This window comes from Trichoderma gamsii (genome assembly GCF_001481775.2).
Source record: "Trichoderma gamsii strain T6085 chromosome Unknown Scaffold_23.2, whole genome shotgun sequence".
Taxonomy (NCBI): Eukaryota; Fungi; Ascomycota; class Sordariomycetes; order Hypocreales; family Hypocreaceae; genus Trichoderma; species Trichoderma gamsii.
The window spans coordinates 571,437-586,169 of record NW_020171360.1 but is presented as its reverse complement, the minus strand read 5'-3'; the positions used below and the strand labels follow the sequence as shown (position 1 = coordinate 586,169).

The 14,733-nt window shown below is 46.9% G+C and overlaps 6 protein-coding genes across 6 annotated transcripts; 2 read left to right on the top strand and 4 right to left on the bottom strand.

Moving 5' to 3' along the window:
• Nucleotides 1–588: 588 nt before the first annotated feature.
• Nucleotides 589–3,035, bottom strand: TGAM01_v206822 (acid phosphatase; the record flags this gene model as incomplete). The annotated part of the gene is made up of 6 exons (XM_018806800.1): nucleotides 589–630; nucleotides 704–771; nucleotides 833–1,356; nucleotides 1,418–1,858; nucleotides 1,926–2,615; nucleotides 2,680–3,035. 6 exons carry the CDS (start codon nucleotides 3,033–3,035, stop codon nucleotides 589–591), a joined length of 2,121 nt encoding a protein of 706 aa, XP_018659890.1.
• Nucleotides 3,036–4,439: 1,404 nt separating this feature from the next.
• Nucleotides 4,440–5,306, bottom strand: TGAM01_v206821 (hypothetical protein; the record flags this gene model as incomplete). The annotated part of the gene is made up of 1 exon (XM_018806801.1): nucleotides 4,440–5,306. The coding sequence occupies one exon, from the start codon at nucleotides 5,304–5,306 to the stop codon at nucleotides 4,440–4,442; it is 867 nt and encodes a 288-aa protein (XP_018659891.1).
• Nucleotides 5,307–5,872: 566 nt separating this feature from the next.
• TGAM01_v206820 (hypothetical protein) lies at nucleotides 5,873–6,859 on the bottom strand (the record flags this gene model as incomplete). Its single annotated transcript, XM_018806802.1, has 1 exon — nucleotides 5,873–6,859. One exon carries the CDS (start codon nucleotides 6,857–6,859, stop codon nucleotides 5,873–5,875), a length of 987 nt encoding a protein of 328 aa, XP_018659892.1.
• Nucleotides 6,860–8,209: 1,350 nt separating this feature from the next.
• TGAM01_v206819 (twin-arginine translocation pathway signal) lies at nucleotides 8,210–9,070 on the top strand (the record flags this gene model as incomplete). The annotated part of the gene is made up of 1 exon (XM_018806803.1): nucleotides 8,210–9,070. The coding sequence occupies one exon, from the start codon at nucleotides 8,210–8,212 to the stop codon at nucleotides 9,068–9,070; it is 861 nt and encodes a 286-aa protein (XP_018659893.1).
• Nucleotides 9,071–9,580: 510 nt separating this feature from the next.
• TGAM01_v206818 (hypothetical protein) lies at nucleotides 9,581–11,232 on the top strand (the record flags this gene model as incomplete). Its single annotated transcript, XM_018806804.2, has 5 exons — nucleotides 9,581–9,596; nucleotides 9,657–10,046; nucleotides 10,106–10,368; nucleotides 10,426–10,547; nucleotides 10,602–11,232. The coding sequence occupies 5 exons, from the start codon at nucleotides 9,581–9,583 to the stop codon at nucleotides 11,230–11,232; spliced, it is 1,422 nt and encodes a 473-aa protein (XP_018659894.2).
• Nucleotides 11,233–11,477: 245 nt separating this feature from the next.
• Nucleotides 11,478–14,330, bottom strand: TGAM01_v206817 (casein kinase II subunit alpha; the record flags this gene model as incomplete). The annotated part of the gene is made up of 9 exons (XM_024549954.1): nucleotides 11,478–11,525; nucleotides 11,589–12,008; nucleotides 12,079–12,273; nucleotides 12,348–12,526; nucleotides 12,590–12,618; nucleotides 12,693–12,850; nucleotides 13,487–13,794; nucleotides 13,874–13,973; nucleotides 14,028–14,330. The coding sequence occupies 9 exons, from the start codon at nucleotides 14,328–14,330 to the stop codon at nucleotides 11,478–11,480; spliced, it is 1,740 nt and encodes a 579-aa protein (XP_024405340.1).
• Nucleotides 14,331–14,733: the final 403 nt, after the last annotated feature.

Sequence of the window (14,733 nt, the reverse complement as noted above, 5' to 3'; positions counted from 1 at the left end):
GTCGTATACTAGTGCAGCTGAAGCTGAAAATAAGTAGTTTACTCATCAGGTAGTAAACTATTTTTCTGGCAAGGTAGTAGTGGACTATTTTTTCCGCAAGGTATCTAGCAGCGGACTTTTTTTTCCGTAAAGCATAGTACTGCAGCGAAGGCCGAGTTAGTCCCTCACAAGCTGTGTCTAGTGTCAAAGTAGGGGTAAATTAATGTCATGGCAGGGAGAGGGGGGAAGGAAACAGATATAGAGATGGATATAATATAGGACATATACGCACATAATTCAAGTTTGCATACTTCTCTTAAAGTGTAAAGAACATCGATTCTTTCATTACAACGACGAAAGTGGAGGAGAATAGAAGAATAGACGGTATTACATTATATTTTATATAATCGAATATTACGGCATCCTTTTGTTGGTAAGATGCATTACCACAGTGTCAACAAGACTAACACAAAACTAGTAATGCTTGGCAAAGCCATCGTACGGAATCCACTGCTGTTGACTGGCACGGTGGGGGCGACTGAGCCTCCAGTTGTAGTCGCTGGCGCTCCTCCAGTAGGCAAAGTGCTGTTCCAGCTCGGTGACGAGGGCTCAGCCCCTGTCGTAGCAGCGACCGGGATACTTTCGGTGGTACTACATAAGGTAGCTGTCAGTTAGAAGGTTGCTCTTTAAACGTCATGGCATGCGGAAAGAATGGATAACTCACATTGTGGCCCCACTTGAGACGGTGTGAGTCAGCGTGCAGGGACAGTCGGTGATAGTGAGAGTCGTAGCCTATGAGCAGGTTAATAACGGCAAGTCGACTGATGCCTGGCAGCGGGTAGTGTTGAGATACGACTTGCCTCTGTAATTGTGTAAGTGCTGGATCCAGCCGTGAAAGTTGTGCTGCCTGGGCAGTATGTCGTGTAGCTTGTGACAACCTCCGTTACCGTAGTAGCGCCTGAAGGCACAGACGAAGATGCTGCGATGGACGTCGGCGCAGAAGTTGCTGCACTTGAAACAGCTGCAGAAGAGGAGCTCGGGGGGCTGCATGTTCCAGCCGAAACTCGCTTCAATAGAGTTAGCTTATCGCCCTCCGTACCATCCGAGCCGTGGATGTAGCTCCACGAAAGAGTTGTAGCATTATGAATGGTTAATCCACCAAATCCGTAGTTTGCTTGATCAAGGTAAGTGGTGATATCCAACAACGGGTCCGAGCCCAGGGTACTGTGGCTCTCAATATTTCCCGCAGCTCCGTTGATAATATGAGCCATTGAAACACCGGGGTTTGTCCAGTAGGTGTTGTTATTGATGACAGAGGCTTCATCGATAGTGCCATTGCTTCCAAGGGGAAGCAGGCGTTCATACCAGTGGATGTGCCTATGTTTAGTAGGTGAGTAGACGCCGCCAAGATTTACATAGCTGCTCACTCTCAACATACCCAGAAAGATAAAGATCAACGCCATTCACGAGCATCAAATCCTCAAAGGCTGCACGGATGGTTGCTTGATAAGATGAGACTTGAGAGCTATAAAACGGGCGGTGGCTCATGGCAATGATCCAAGGTGTTTTGCAGCGGTCCACGCTCTCCAGGTCTTTCTTCAACCATTGATATTGCGCATAGGCTGTTTTATCATTGTAGTTACCATTAACGCTGCCAAATGGACCACTGTCGGTAACATAGGTCTGGTTGGCCCAAGGATGCGTCTGGTTGCCCTTCACATCTTTGGCGAATGGCCATTCGGGGCTGTTGGGGTAGTCGGTTTCTCCATCAAGAGAAACAAAGTGAGCCAAGCCGTAGTCGAAAGAGTACCAAAAGTTTCCAACGCCTCCCGTCTCACCTCCGGGCATGCGAAATCTGTTTTGAAAGGCGGTGAAGTTTCTGATGCACGTCGATTAGATCATGCCAAGACGAGCGAGTCTTCTGCTCCAGGTCATATGCAACATACCTCTGTGAAGGAGGACAGCTGTAATAGGTGAGTGAAGATTTTGCCGCTGTTGCATTAGCCTTGTCTCCGTTCAAATAAGCTGTCAGGACATTTCCGGGGCCATCGAATTCTGCGCAGCTGGCCTCGTGGTTTCCTGGAAGCACCATGTAAGGTGCTTTGAGAGTGAGAGAGTTCATCCACTGCTGCCACAGATCCCAGTTCGACTCATATAACACGCTCATGTCGCCGCCGTGGGGACCACCCTGGTTGGGAACTTCACCACTTGGCAGAGGAGCATCATACTCTTTTGGGACAGAGCCACCGGGGAGCTGGGTGGATGTGCCATTGTAGCACACTGGCCAGTCACTTTGGCATGGAAGTATTCCCGAGTACCAATCATCCGCGTAGCTTAAGTCACCTCCGTGCCAGATGAATGCAGTGCCGTCGTTGACAGCTTCATTAAGGTACTTGTACGTTCCGGCAGCGTTGGTGTAACCCATGTCATTGATGACGGCAATGGTAAACGCCGAAGAATCTCCCGCTTCATTTGCAGTCTTGAATGAGAGAACATCCGATGCAGTGGTACCGTTAGCTGCAGGGATCTGGTAATAGTAGGTTGTTCCAGATTTCAAGTTGGTAATTTGCACATCATGGAAGAACTCGCTGCACTGAGTTGTGGCAGCAGTCGAGCAAGAAGGAGTGCGACCATATCTGTTCCACTTATGTTAAATGCTGTGTATATATGTTTATAAAAGATGGTGAGAGGCGTCAATACGTCACAGATTTACCAGTAGCGGTGTTGCTGAGCTCAGAAGCGCCAGATCCCCATTTGACAGAGGGAGACTCTCCCAGGCCATAGGGCGTCTGATAATGGATGTTGATGCCATTTGGTATATATGAGACCGAGATGACATTGACATTGTTGGTCGGGTTTGAAGATGCGGGCTTCACGGCGGGCGGTTCTACCAGGCGTACGAATCCCTTGCCGTTGCCTTTGACAGTCGGGTCCATCCAGTCGCCCACAGGGACCTTTGGGCCTGTGTATGGGTAAAGCTCATCAACGGTCGGCGCAGCCTCTGCCGCTACGGCGAGAAGCGCTCCCAGCAGAGCATTGGTTGAGGCGGACTTCATTCTGAACGGGGAGCCTTTCGTTTATCCAACACCAATGAGACCAGGTGGGTACCAAGCAGCCAAGGAGAAATAGCCAAGCAGCACCTCGCAGGTTCCAGCAAGCCACAGGAGCAACATGGTCGAGGAACCGGGGCTTTTAATACCCCAATCCGCTGAAGCATCAGCACGGCTATGGATCTATCTCTTCCGCTATCTTCCACCTGCCACTTGAGGCCTATCATGGTCACATTAGTACAGGCATGTTTCGGATCCGATCCGATTCTCAGCAACATTTTCCGTATATAATGTGGACAAGTCCCGTCCAATCCAATAGAGTGACAGACTGCACGTGCAAAGGCAAGACTGCTAGGACGGACCCTGCGAGAAGAGGCCAACGGATGTGGAGCCTAGCTATCTTGGCCCTTGCATACAGTCAAGGTCTTTTTGTAAATGAGCCGGAAACTCGGCATGAAAACTCTGGGCAAAGCGCGTCCGAGTCCTGCATATCACCTCTCGCTGCCAGTATCTGAGATGGACAGGAACTTTTTGCAAACATATAGGTAGGCTAGGCTGAAATTTATATGCAGACTCTGCGACACGATAAGAAACCACTCGTTTACTTATTGACTTGCTTACTTGTATCTTGACCTCGGATTAAACCCTCTTTTCGAAGAGCATGTCGGCCTAGAGACTCCCTCCAAAAGAAAACTTCATGTGAAATATTGCCGTGCCAGAAACTTTATACGTGCATCCAATCTGTATCGCCCTCCGCATCATTTTTGCACGTCCCGCGCAAACGAGAGCCTTGACGCGCAGTGTCGGTCCACAAAGAGGTCTAACTCAGCTGGCTGTCAATTCAGCTGCCAACAAGCTTCTCCACGGGAAGACCTATTCCATGGCGCTTTTCGTCATACATTTTGACACTGCTGTAGATATCCTGCGAAAACCCCATACGATGTGTTTATCCATTAGCCAACAGAGGACCAATGTTGGATCCATCGCTGTGGGAAGACAATTTAACCGGAGAAAACATGGCAAAAAGCAGGGCTTTGATTCGTTTTCCGTCTAAACAGTAAGCTACTAGACTAAAATAACCTGCAAAATGCTCCGGTTCGGTAACCCTAACGGGTGCTACTACTAAGAGCACGGTGTATTACAATAAGTGTACATACACGTAGATTTCCGCTATTTGCACTTGAAGCAGCCATTTCGTAAGACCTCGTGGTAAAGATAACTTCCCGGCCCAAACAACCGATATTTGGGTGAAATAATCATATTTTTTATAGCAGTGGCAGCTCTCCGTATCCCACATTAGTTGCAGAGCTTGCTTGAAAATGCCGCTTTTAACTTGCCTGATCGTGAAAGCACTGCCCCAATTCTCACGAGCGTCCCACGTGGTTTTGTGACAGTTCAGCACAATGGCTCTTACAAATTGCCCTTCTTGTCGCCTGAAAAGACTCTGTAAACAGCAATCATGTCCTCATCTTGGAAACCAGATTCCATTGCCTGTCCATATAGAGAGTTGCACACCTCCATAAGAGGGGTTTTTGCGTCCGCAGCCTTTGCGGCATCTTGGATAAGCTCAGTGAGGTTGTAGCAATCCTTCACAGCCGCCTGGGCAGACCAATCTTGCTTGGCCATCTTGGCCAGCTTCATCTTGGAATAAGCAGAAGCCATAGGGCCCGCATCCAGCACACTGCTGAACGCTTGAAGATCAAGGCCCTGTGCGCGGGCCAGATTCATCGACTCGGCAAGGCCAGCCGTAACCGTGATGAGAAAGATGTTGACCGCGTACTTTGTCTTCAAGCCCGCGCCGATAGGCCCACAGTAGATGGCTGCGCTGGTTATCGGCTCCACGAAAGGCCGGATGCGCTCGCACTCAATCTGATCGCCCGCCATCATTCCCACCAAGGTGCCTTGCTCGGCCGGCACTTTGCTTCCGCTGACAGGCATCTCGATAAACTTCCCTCCTGCGTCGCGGATCTCTTCTGCCAGGCTGCGGCTAAACTCCACAGACACTGAGCTGGTGTTGACGAGCGTCTTTCCCTTAAGCGCTCGCTTGAAGTCGTCGTCAATTATAGATCGTATAGCAGGCCCGTTGAACATCATCATAAATATGATGTCGGATTGTTCTGCCACTTTGGCTGGAGTGTGACCGAGCGCAGCACCTGCTTGCGTTAACGCCGCGCATTTAGAGGCCGTTCTGTTCCAAACCGTGGTGGGAAATTTGCGGCACAGATTGAGCGCCATGGGCGTTCCCATCACGCCCAGTCCTAGGAATCCAATCTTCATATTGCGTTGTGACGGCTTTTCCTTTCTGCGGATATTTTCTTGCTCCAGCTGTTCTTCTCCTAGCAGCCAAGTTTCTTGGTTATATAACAGATTCTATCAGTGTATAAGCACTACGCAGATTCCAGCGGCTGCCAGTCTTGCGCAGGGCGCGGTCAACATGCCGGGTAGATTGAACGGTTAGATGCGGCGTTAAAACCAGCACAACGGCCAGCTCCCTCACTCAGCTTTTCCCAGCAAAACTTACATGTCGGTTAGATCGAATATTCCTGTGACTTGTTCTCGCTTTATAGTTCTAGAAGCAGTGAGATGCGCTGAGCTCGACTTCCGAGGTTACGTTTGTACGAGCGTTGGCCGGTTTGAAGTTCGTCTCTGAGGTGCCCATCTATAAACGAGATAAGTGGTGGTCAACTTACATTTTCGACCATGCTCAATTATAGTGTAGAAAGTAAATCAATGATAATTTCTATATTTAAAAAGCCTGTAAATATGCTCTTTACTAAAAGTAAAAGACGTTTTGTGATTTGTGTTCTACTAAAACAATTAACTTTTATATTGGTATAGTTCCTCTAATAATGTTTGACAACGATTTTTCCTCCCGCATTATGCGAATCCAGCATCTCATGCGCCTTGTGGATTTCGTTGTACTCAAAAACAAACGCTGGCTTAGCGTCCCATGCTCCTCTCTCAATCTTACTGACAATTTCCTGAACAGGAATATTAGAAAGGGGGAATCCAGGTGTACCCAACACTTTGCTGTGGAATAAGCTGAAGTGCACTCCAGATTCCATCTCGACCATGGGATTGAAATCAACCACTGGTGCCAGTCCACCCAGCCACCCAGCCTGTAGCATACGTCCACCGGGCCGAGCCAGGCTGATAGATTCAACTAATACACTGTTGCCGATCAAGTTCAAGACTTTATCAAACTTAAATCCGCTAGGAAACTCTGACTGGAGATCTTTGTGCTCCAGCTTGGCGTCCACAGCTCCCCTCGCCTTTATCTCTTCAAATCTTTCTGTTCGCCGCGTCGTAGCTGTGACCCGAGCTCCAGCATCAACAGCCAAGTTGAGCGCTGCTTGGCCGACTGTCGAGGTAGATCCGCGTATGAGGAGTGTTTCACCAGCCTTTAGGTCGAGAACCGTGAACAAGCAAGAGTATGCCGTCGAATAGACTTCCGGAATAGCGGCCAACTGCTCCCAAGGAAGGTTTGTCTTGATGGGCACCACATTCGAGATTGGGGTATTAACGAATGATCCGTATCCTCCGGGGCGGTTTCTGCCCATACCTCCCATCACACCAATCACCTGGGTGCCGACATCTATCTCGCCGCCTGGACAAGCTTCGACAATCCCGACGCACTCTAGGCCAGTGATGGGGTTCCACTCGTCCCATTCGCCCTTTCGCATGTGCATCTCCGCGTGGTTTACGCCAAAAGCATGGACTTTGATCAGCACTTCGCCAGCAGTAGGTTCTGGCTTAGGGACTGTTTGGATCTCAAGGACCTCGGGTCCACCGAATCTCGGTATCACAATAGCCTCCATAGTTTCTGACATGGCGTTTTATTGAGAGTGAGTTAATGATATATTGTTTTGATTGGAAGTGTTGAATTTGTTCAAGTTGTGTCAAGGAGAAAGATATGCGTGAAGAATATTGAGAAACATATAGTTATGTGTCCATGCAGAGATGCAGAGATATATATACCTACCTGCCATAAGGACTAGAACACCGCTGTTCCTAATTTGCATATGCGCAATTAAATTTGCGATGATACCTTCTGCATAAATTCTTAACCTGACAAATCCTATCTTTTCAAACTACAACAGTTTAGCATAGCTAACATACGAGTGATGTAACCGTCAAGAAGCCATTGGCGTACCCGGAACTGACCGCGCTGTTAGCGTCAGAGCTTAGCATCACAGTTCGGGGTCAGCATTCACTATATTTGTTCTAGTGGCTACACATCTCCGCAGGGACTGTGGAGCTTCGAGACCCTTACAAAGGGTGCGCCCGGTGCTTTGTCAAAGGCCTTCTCTTAAAGCTCTAAAGCTAGTCCTAATAAAGTTATAAATTTGGCCATCTTCATACCTCACAAATGGTTAATTCGTGGGCTAAGTCGCCCGGCCTCGCGAGCAATAGATGCTTGAGAAGTAGTATTGGAATGGATGAGAAGCCGTATCGAGTTGCTGAACCGTCTTATAAGGCGATGGTAACTTAGTGGCGTCTATGAATGATTAGTGAAACTTTGACTTATCAAGTCCAGATTTCCAAGTAATTCTCATCGAGAGATGTAGTATTCCGGATGCTCCAGCTAGGAATGTCCTTTGTTTATTGAACCTCAGATTGGCGCAGTCGCCTAAGCTCCGAAGCACCGAAATGATTTGTCCATTGACGAGAGCTAGATAAAAATTTTAGCACTGTCTTGATTGAGCTGTGGTTGTTGTAAGTTCGTTTCATCATGACTATTATTAGCGTTCTTTATTTTTCTTCATTTGTTGTCCTTTTTCTCTCTCTTTTTCATTTAATTTTCTCCCGAGATTACGTGATTGAGCCCATATCGTCTTTAGCGCACACACGTATGTAGGCAGGGGAAGCAGCATTTTCCCCATGCGGTTTAGCGACTGACGTAAGTGTTCATGTTCTTCTAAACCATCCATCAGTAATTCCAAACTACAGAGGCGGCTAATTGATTGAAGCAATAGACAGGAAACCTTGGTGAGAGCTACCCCAGCGACAGAGATAGAGTTTTAGCTATAGCCTCGTATACGATAAAAGGATCCAAGTTCCTTCTCTGTAGAACAAAGCCAGAAGCATCCAATTCACCAACAGCACAACAAGAGAAACAGCAACCGCAACAATATTTCATCAGATCTAAAAAATACACCATAGGACTCAACGGAAGCAAAATGGCCTCAACACAGAATATTCGTATCGCACTTCCCAAGAGTGGTGTGAATGTGTTCTATCGAGAGCAGAGTCCTGCAAACCCTTCCAAAACTCTTCTGCTTCTCCACGGCTTCCCCTCGTCATCACATCAGTATCGCGACATTATTCCTTTACTCGCTACCAAATATCGCGTCATTGCCCCTGACTTGCCTGGCTTTGGATTTACAGACACTCCTGAAGGTTTCAAATTCACGTTTGAATCTCTTACAGACGTTGTCGCTGAATTTCTAGACTCACTTTCCATCTCCAAATTCGCAGTCTACGTTTTTGACTATGGGGCTCCAGTTGGCCTCCGTCTGGCACTACGCCGCCCTGAATCGGTGGAAGGAATCATCACCCAAAACGGAAACGCCTATGTAGAAGGCTTTGGTGATGTCTGGGCGCCGATCAAGGATTTCTGGGCTAGCAAGAATACCGCAGATGATCGTTCCAAGATTGCGGGCGCCATGTTGAATTTCGATATTACCAAGTTTCAATATGAGAATGGCACCCCAGACTTGAAAACGGTTGCACCAGAGACTTATACGCTGGACTATGCTTTACTGCAGCGCCCGGGGAGAATAGACGCGCAACTTGACCTTTTCATGGATTACCAAAACAACGTTCCTCTATACGAAAAGTTTCAGGAATACTTCCGAAACTCTCAGGTGCCTCTTTTAGCCATCTGGGGGCAAAACGATGTGTTCTTCATCCCAGCTGGAGCTCAAGCGTTTAAAAAGGATTTGCCCAACGCAACCATCAAACTCTTCGATGCAGGCCATTTTGCGGTGGAGAGTCACGGAGACCTGATCGCAAAGGAAGTGGCGCAATTTCTCGGCTAAATTGTGAACCAACTGTAGATGAGGTCTAGACTTATGAATAAATTCAATTAATAACTTATCCTATAGGAACTCTCTTTTGTGAATGTTGAATGTTGCGATTTTCTTCACATTTTCCAAGCTTTCAGCAGTGTGCTGCCGCCATCATTCATTACCAGTTCTATCAGTGAGCAAAGGGTTGTCGCCTCGTTAAACCAGACAATGCTGAACATATACTGGAAACGTGCAAGCATTAAAGCCACTTGTAAACTCAATGAGTCAGCTACGAGGAAACGACTAAGGGCGAAAGACAGGCGATAGTCTAACAGGCTTACTTTGAGGCAATACTTACTAAACAGCGCCATGTAAGCAAAGCGCCGGGTTAAGTGGAGCAGCCTTAAATTCCGGTCTCTATTCAGTAGTCAAGGCGCCTGTTCAGCGCTCTCTCTAATTCATGCTTATCTATTGTGAATAACATTGTTTCTTGAGAGTAAAACTTTTCTATTGAGACTACTTGGTGTGTGATATTGCAGAATGCCTGGAAGCAAGGGTAAGTTAAAACATGGACTCTGTAAACCGGTTAGGACGCTTCGTTAACCAACCATTCTAGGCCAAGAGCAGGGCAGCCCCAGTGCCGGCCGTCCACAGTTCGAGTTCATCTCTGTGTCTGGGACAAACATTCGCGGCAACGCAGAAACACGGCGGCGCGTGAGGAGTCGTGCGCAAGCTGATTATCGTCGGCGCAACCCTCCTCCTCCTCGGAATGCCTTGACCGTTGACCTAGATGTCGGGTCATGGCTACAGGCGTTGTCGGATGAAGTAGCACCCAGGTCGCCACATGAAGCGCTGGAGCCGGGGATGCAGCCTGTGTTGCAGTCTAGCGAAATGATACATATGGACACCAATGAATTTAATCCTATCAGTGCAGAGAACAGCGCGAACATTTTTGCGTTGGTGCCGGCAGACCAGAGACCAAGAGCTCGTCAACTGTGGAATCACTGTCCGTTCTTCTCTACACGTTAACTCTTTTATTTTTTCTTGCTCATAAACTTTCTACAGTATATGGAGGCTGTGTTGTCTTCAAATCGATGATTGAAATCGGATTTCTCAATCTGTTACAGGGCTCTGCATCACTTACCCAAATGCTATCTTCTTCCGCGTGGCATATGAAGAGTACAAGCACCGAACACGATGAAAGCAGCATAGATTATGCTAGATACTCTTTAATGGCTACCAGAGCATTACGACGCAGGTTGGATGATCCTGTTCAACGGGCTAGTCTCGAGACCATCACAGCAATCCTTGCGTTTGCGGCTTTCGCAGTATGTGTTTGCTGAACCACCCAGATTGCTGCGCTTTATCATGCTAAATGCGGTCAGAATTTGACTAGCAACCCGCAATTGATCAATGTCCACCTTGACGGGCTTTCCCACGCCATCACCAGTGTTGGTGGCCTAGCAACACTCCGGCATTTGCCTGTCATTCAAATAATGATGTATTGGTATGTTATGTTTCTTGCATCTTGTCAGCAGGATTTAATTCATTACTATGCTAGGATTGATGTCCGGGGTAGCTATCTGCAAGACAGAAAACCGCGTTATCCACAGCCGTTTGAGATTCTATCAGCAGAGAGTAAAATCCGAGTCGCACCGATGCCCACTGCCGAACATTTGGATAGCAATAGCTTGCTAAGTCAAGATCCAGTGGTGGCGCACATATTTGAGGCTCTACAGCAGGTCAATTCTCTCATAAATACCGAAGCGCATGCCAAAGGCGACGTATTTTGGCAAACTGTCCTCTTCCCGGGCTTTCATCTAGCTCCAATCCTTTATGATCTCTTATCGCTGCCTCGAGTTACGCATGATATGGCTAATAAATTCTCAATGCGAAGGGAATGTTTTCGATTAGCTGGTATCCTATACATTAGCGAAGTTCGCGCAAAATTTGGGATGGACAACACCGGGGCCATATCGTTTGCCCAGAAACTGTTATACACATTGAAGAGCCTCGACATGCTCAGCTCATGGGAGTCTGATAACTTTTTCTTAATATGGAGTCTCACTATTGGGTCTGTTTCATTATGCGTACCTGAAGCTCTGCGCCTTGAATTTATGGATATGCTGGCAGAACGCCTGGCAGACTCACTTCCTGACGTTCTACCGATAGCATCTCGGTTATTTGCATGACTGACTCACAAATAAACCCAAGCATTTTCCGGTCGCAAATTCATTCATTCCAAAAGACAGTGCAATAAGTACATAGCCTTACAATAATTACAGAATGCAATCTACTTGGCTAAATTTCCGAACAACAAAACCTCTAAAAATTGCTTCAAGGTCGAAATTGGAGTCATGGTATTTAGTTTCCATTTAGAAGATGTACTTGATCAAACTTGTAAAAACATGGAAATATCAGCGACAAAAATGATTGCTTAGCCAAAATATGCGTGTCTCAATGCATTATCAGCAGTTATCCTTTCCTGCAGATATAAATATCAGTAAAAGCCTGTCAACTCTGACGAAACCATCCGGTCGTCTCTTACCTCAGGATCCCAACGAAGCAATTTATCTAGCAGATCTACCACCTCAGCGCTTGCGTATCTCTCATTATCTTCGTTGAACAGATTCTGCCAGGGTGCCTTTTCAAAGTATGGGATATCTTCAAGGCCAACTGGAGGCATTTCTATGTCATATTTTTCCACAAGGTTAAGTAGACCATTGGTACCCAACACCCTGGCCATTCTCTCAAGTTGAAGAGAAATACCTGCTCCATGAAAGAATGGCTCTTTTCGAAAGGTCATAGAAGCAAGCATGACCCCTACGCTCCACATGTCTACGCTCAAGTCATACCGTTCGTGGTATAGCACCAACTCGGGGGCTCTGTGAAACACTGCGCCGACGCGGGCGCTATATAGCGAGTTGGGCTCATAAACCTCTGCATAGTCCCAGCCGAATAGACATAACTAGCATCATGTAAGCTTCTGTTCATGTTATAGCGCATAATGTGGCCAAGATATGAGGAATGGTAATCACCTTTCGCTGAGTCGGATCAATCCTGATGATGTGAGGTCGAATGTTTCTATGCATTATACTTTTGCTATGAGAAAATTGAAGAGCTTTCAGCAGTTCTTTGATGTAATATCGAACATCATCACTGCTGAGTTTAGGATACAAACTCCGGAAGTCGATGTTCTCCACGTATTCGAGGGCCAATGACGGTAGTTCCAGCTATCAGCTCACCGAATAAGTGTTCTTCGTTAATACTGTTTGATGCATCATCATATCATCATGGGCTAGCATACCGGACTGTACCGAATAACATCATATAGCAAAGGGATATTAACACCCCCTCTAAGGGAACGAAGGATATTGACTTCTCGCTCTATCCTGTCCCTCCCCACTTGCTTGGCAGGTTTGAGGATACATCTTGTATAGTCTGTTACACGGACCCCTTCAAATAGATCCGCGTGTTTTCCAGTGCCTTTTCACATGAGTATACGTCAGAATAAACTATATACATAGTAGCTGGCACCGGTATGCTTACCAATCTTACGCACAATCTCGTAATCATCGCTGTTGGTATGTTCTATCAAGCGGCATTTGTAACTTGTTTCTTTGGAGCTCTGGCGCCTTTACTGCCAACATACCATTGATATTGCTTGACATGGCTTCGGATTTGAACAAAAGTGTTGATTGCGGTATTTAGAGAGCGATGGTCAGTGGAACCGCCGCTGAGCTGATGCGCTGAGGTTGCGTTGCGTAAGAAAACCATCCACAGGTGAGATCGATCCGCGACTCCGTTTTTCTAGGCACGTACGTAAGCCGCTTCGGGCCTCGTTGATGAGTTAGCGATAGCGTAGTTTACCTAAGATGCTACACTACAGCACTTGCGCATTTATCCCAAGCAGAAATTCTGTACCGCTCCTACGGGTCAATCTATTTTGGTAATTTGAAGCTTGATAGCTCTGAATTTAGCGCCGACTTATTGGCAATAAAGACACATCTCTAAACAAAACCGTTGTGTCTTCCGTGTTAAAGAGGGGAATGATGCTGGGGTGGGTATCATCATTGGTCTGAACAACGTATACGGATCTTGATGGGATGATCATTATTGGACATTGTACTACGCACATATACTGCAAATATGCTAACTGTTTCCTGACTGTATCGACTGAACTCATTGTGCTACCAATGCTGTAGCATCAGGGCCATCCACGAATTGAAAGACCGGGTTATAGACTGATCTCGCCAATAAATATCCCAGTAGGCCCCCTGGACCAAGGTCTTTGAATCCGCCCCTTAGCTGAACCATTCTGAGAATCGCGTCACCATGTAGCCGATATTCGATAACATTACCGGAGAGAAACTGGTGGAAATTTCCATTGTGTGAGGAACGATTCTCAACGAAGAAAACGGGCACAGCTCTGGTGGGAAGACTTACTTCTTCGGTGGATAATACTAAAGCTAGGGCAATTGTATGATCACTAATACAGTGGTCTGGATTCGAAAGTGCAGCGCGAAGTATCTCGATACATTCGCTCTTATATTTGAGTAATGAAACTTTGTATGTTTCATTCTCGGGATGTAAAGTCAGTAGACTTCGACAGGCTGCCATTAATAGACCGGCTTGTAGGCCCCGTTCCGTGAGCGACCATGGTACAAAGCGCGATCGAACGTTTTGAAGAAGTAATTGCTCGGTCTCATTATGGATACAATCTGTATAACCGTGATCTATGACATAGGTGATATCTACAGCTGATTAGCAGTTGCTATAACTACAACTTTCACCTACAGCAAGATGAAAATAAACCTCCACGATAATACTTACAGTGATCGATCAAAGAATCTTCGGAATCTGTAACATTCCTAAAAGTGGTCTGGAAGGGGTTCCTTCTATGAGATGTCACAAAGGTTTGTGGGTTGGGTACCTATCATTCCGGCCGATTAGATAGGTTATTTCTCTCTTGATTCTTCTGACGTACTACTGGTAAGTTGACTTCTGAAGTTTTTCGACTCAGCTGTGTGCCCGTCTTGCCTGGTGACCAGACATTATTCGTCTTGTTTCCCCGAGTAGCGGGACGGTACTGGCGAATCTCTAGGTGCGTCCGGCGACTCTCTTGCTTGCGGCCATGGGTGTTTCTCGCCACATGAGAGCGGATAGCTGTGAGTGCGTCTGATTTGGTAGCATCATTCGGGTTTGTCAGGTTAAGGAACCGTATGCTAAGCGGCTGCTTCCCTTTTTCTTTAGAGTTTGCGGCCACGAACGTGTTGAGATGCTCTTCCATGAGTGTGGTTTCTTGAACGCAGGAGCTTGCTACAACTAACGCTTAAAAGGGTGTATATACAACTACCAGTTCTGAAATCGTCGACCTTAAGCGCCGTTTTAATCTGTTTGCTCAGATCTTTTCGCCTCCACAGGTTGGGGGTCACTTTCTTTCTTTCCTTAGTTTTCACTTTGGGCTTAGTTTCAATTGTCACTGTGAATCCGGCGAGGGCGGCATAGAGTATTCACACTAAGACGCCACTTCAGAAGGTGCCAAAACATGGCGCTGACAGAGATTAGGCTTTGCTTGGCAAGGTGTAGAAGACTAGATCCCAGCTTCGGATCAAAAACACACCGTGATCTTCCAATCATGAGCGCCTGTTTTGTGTGTTGCGGTATAATCTAGTTCCATCGCAACAGACCCA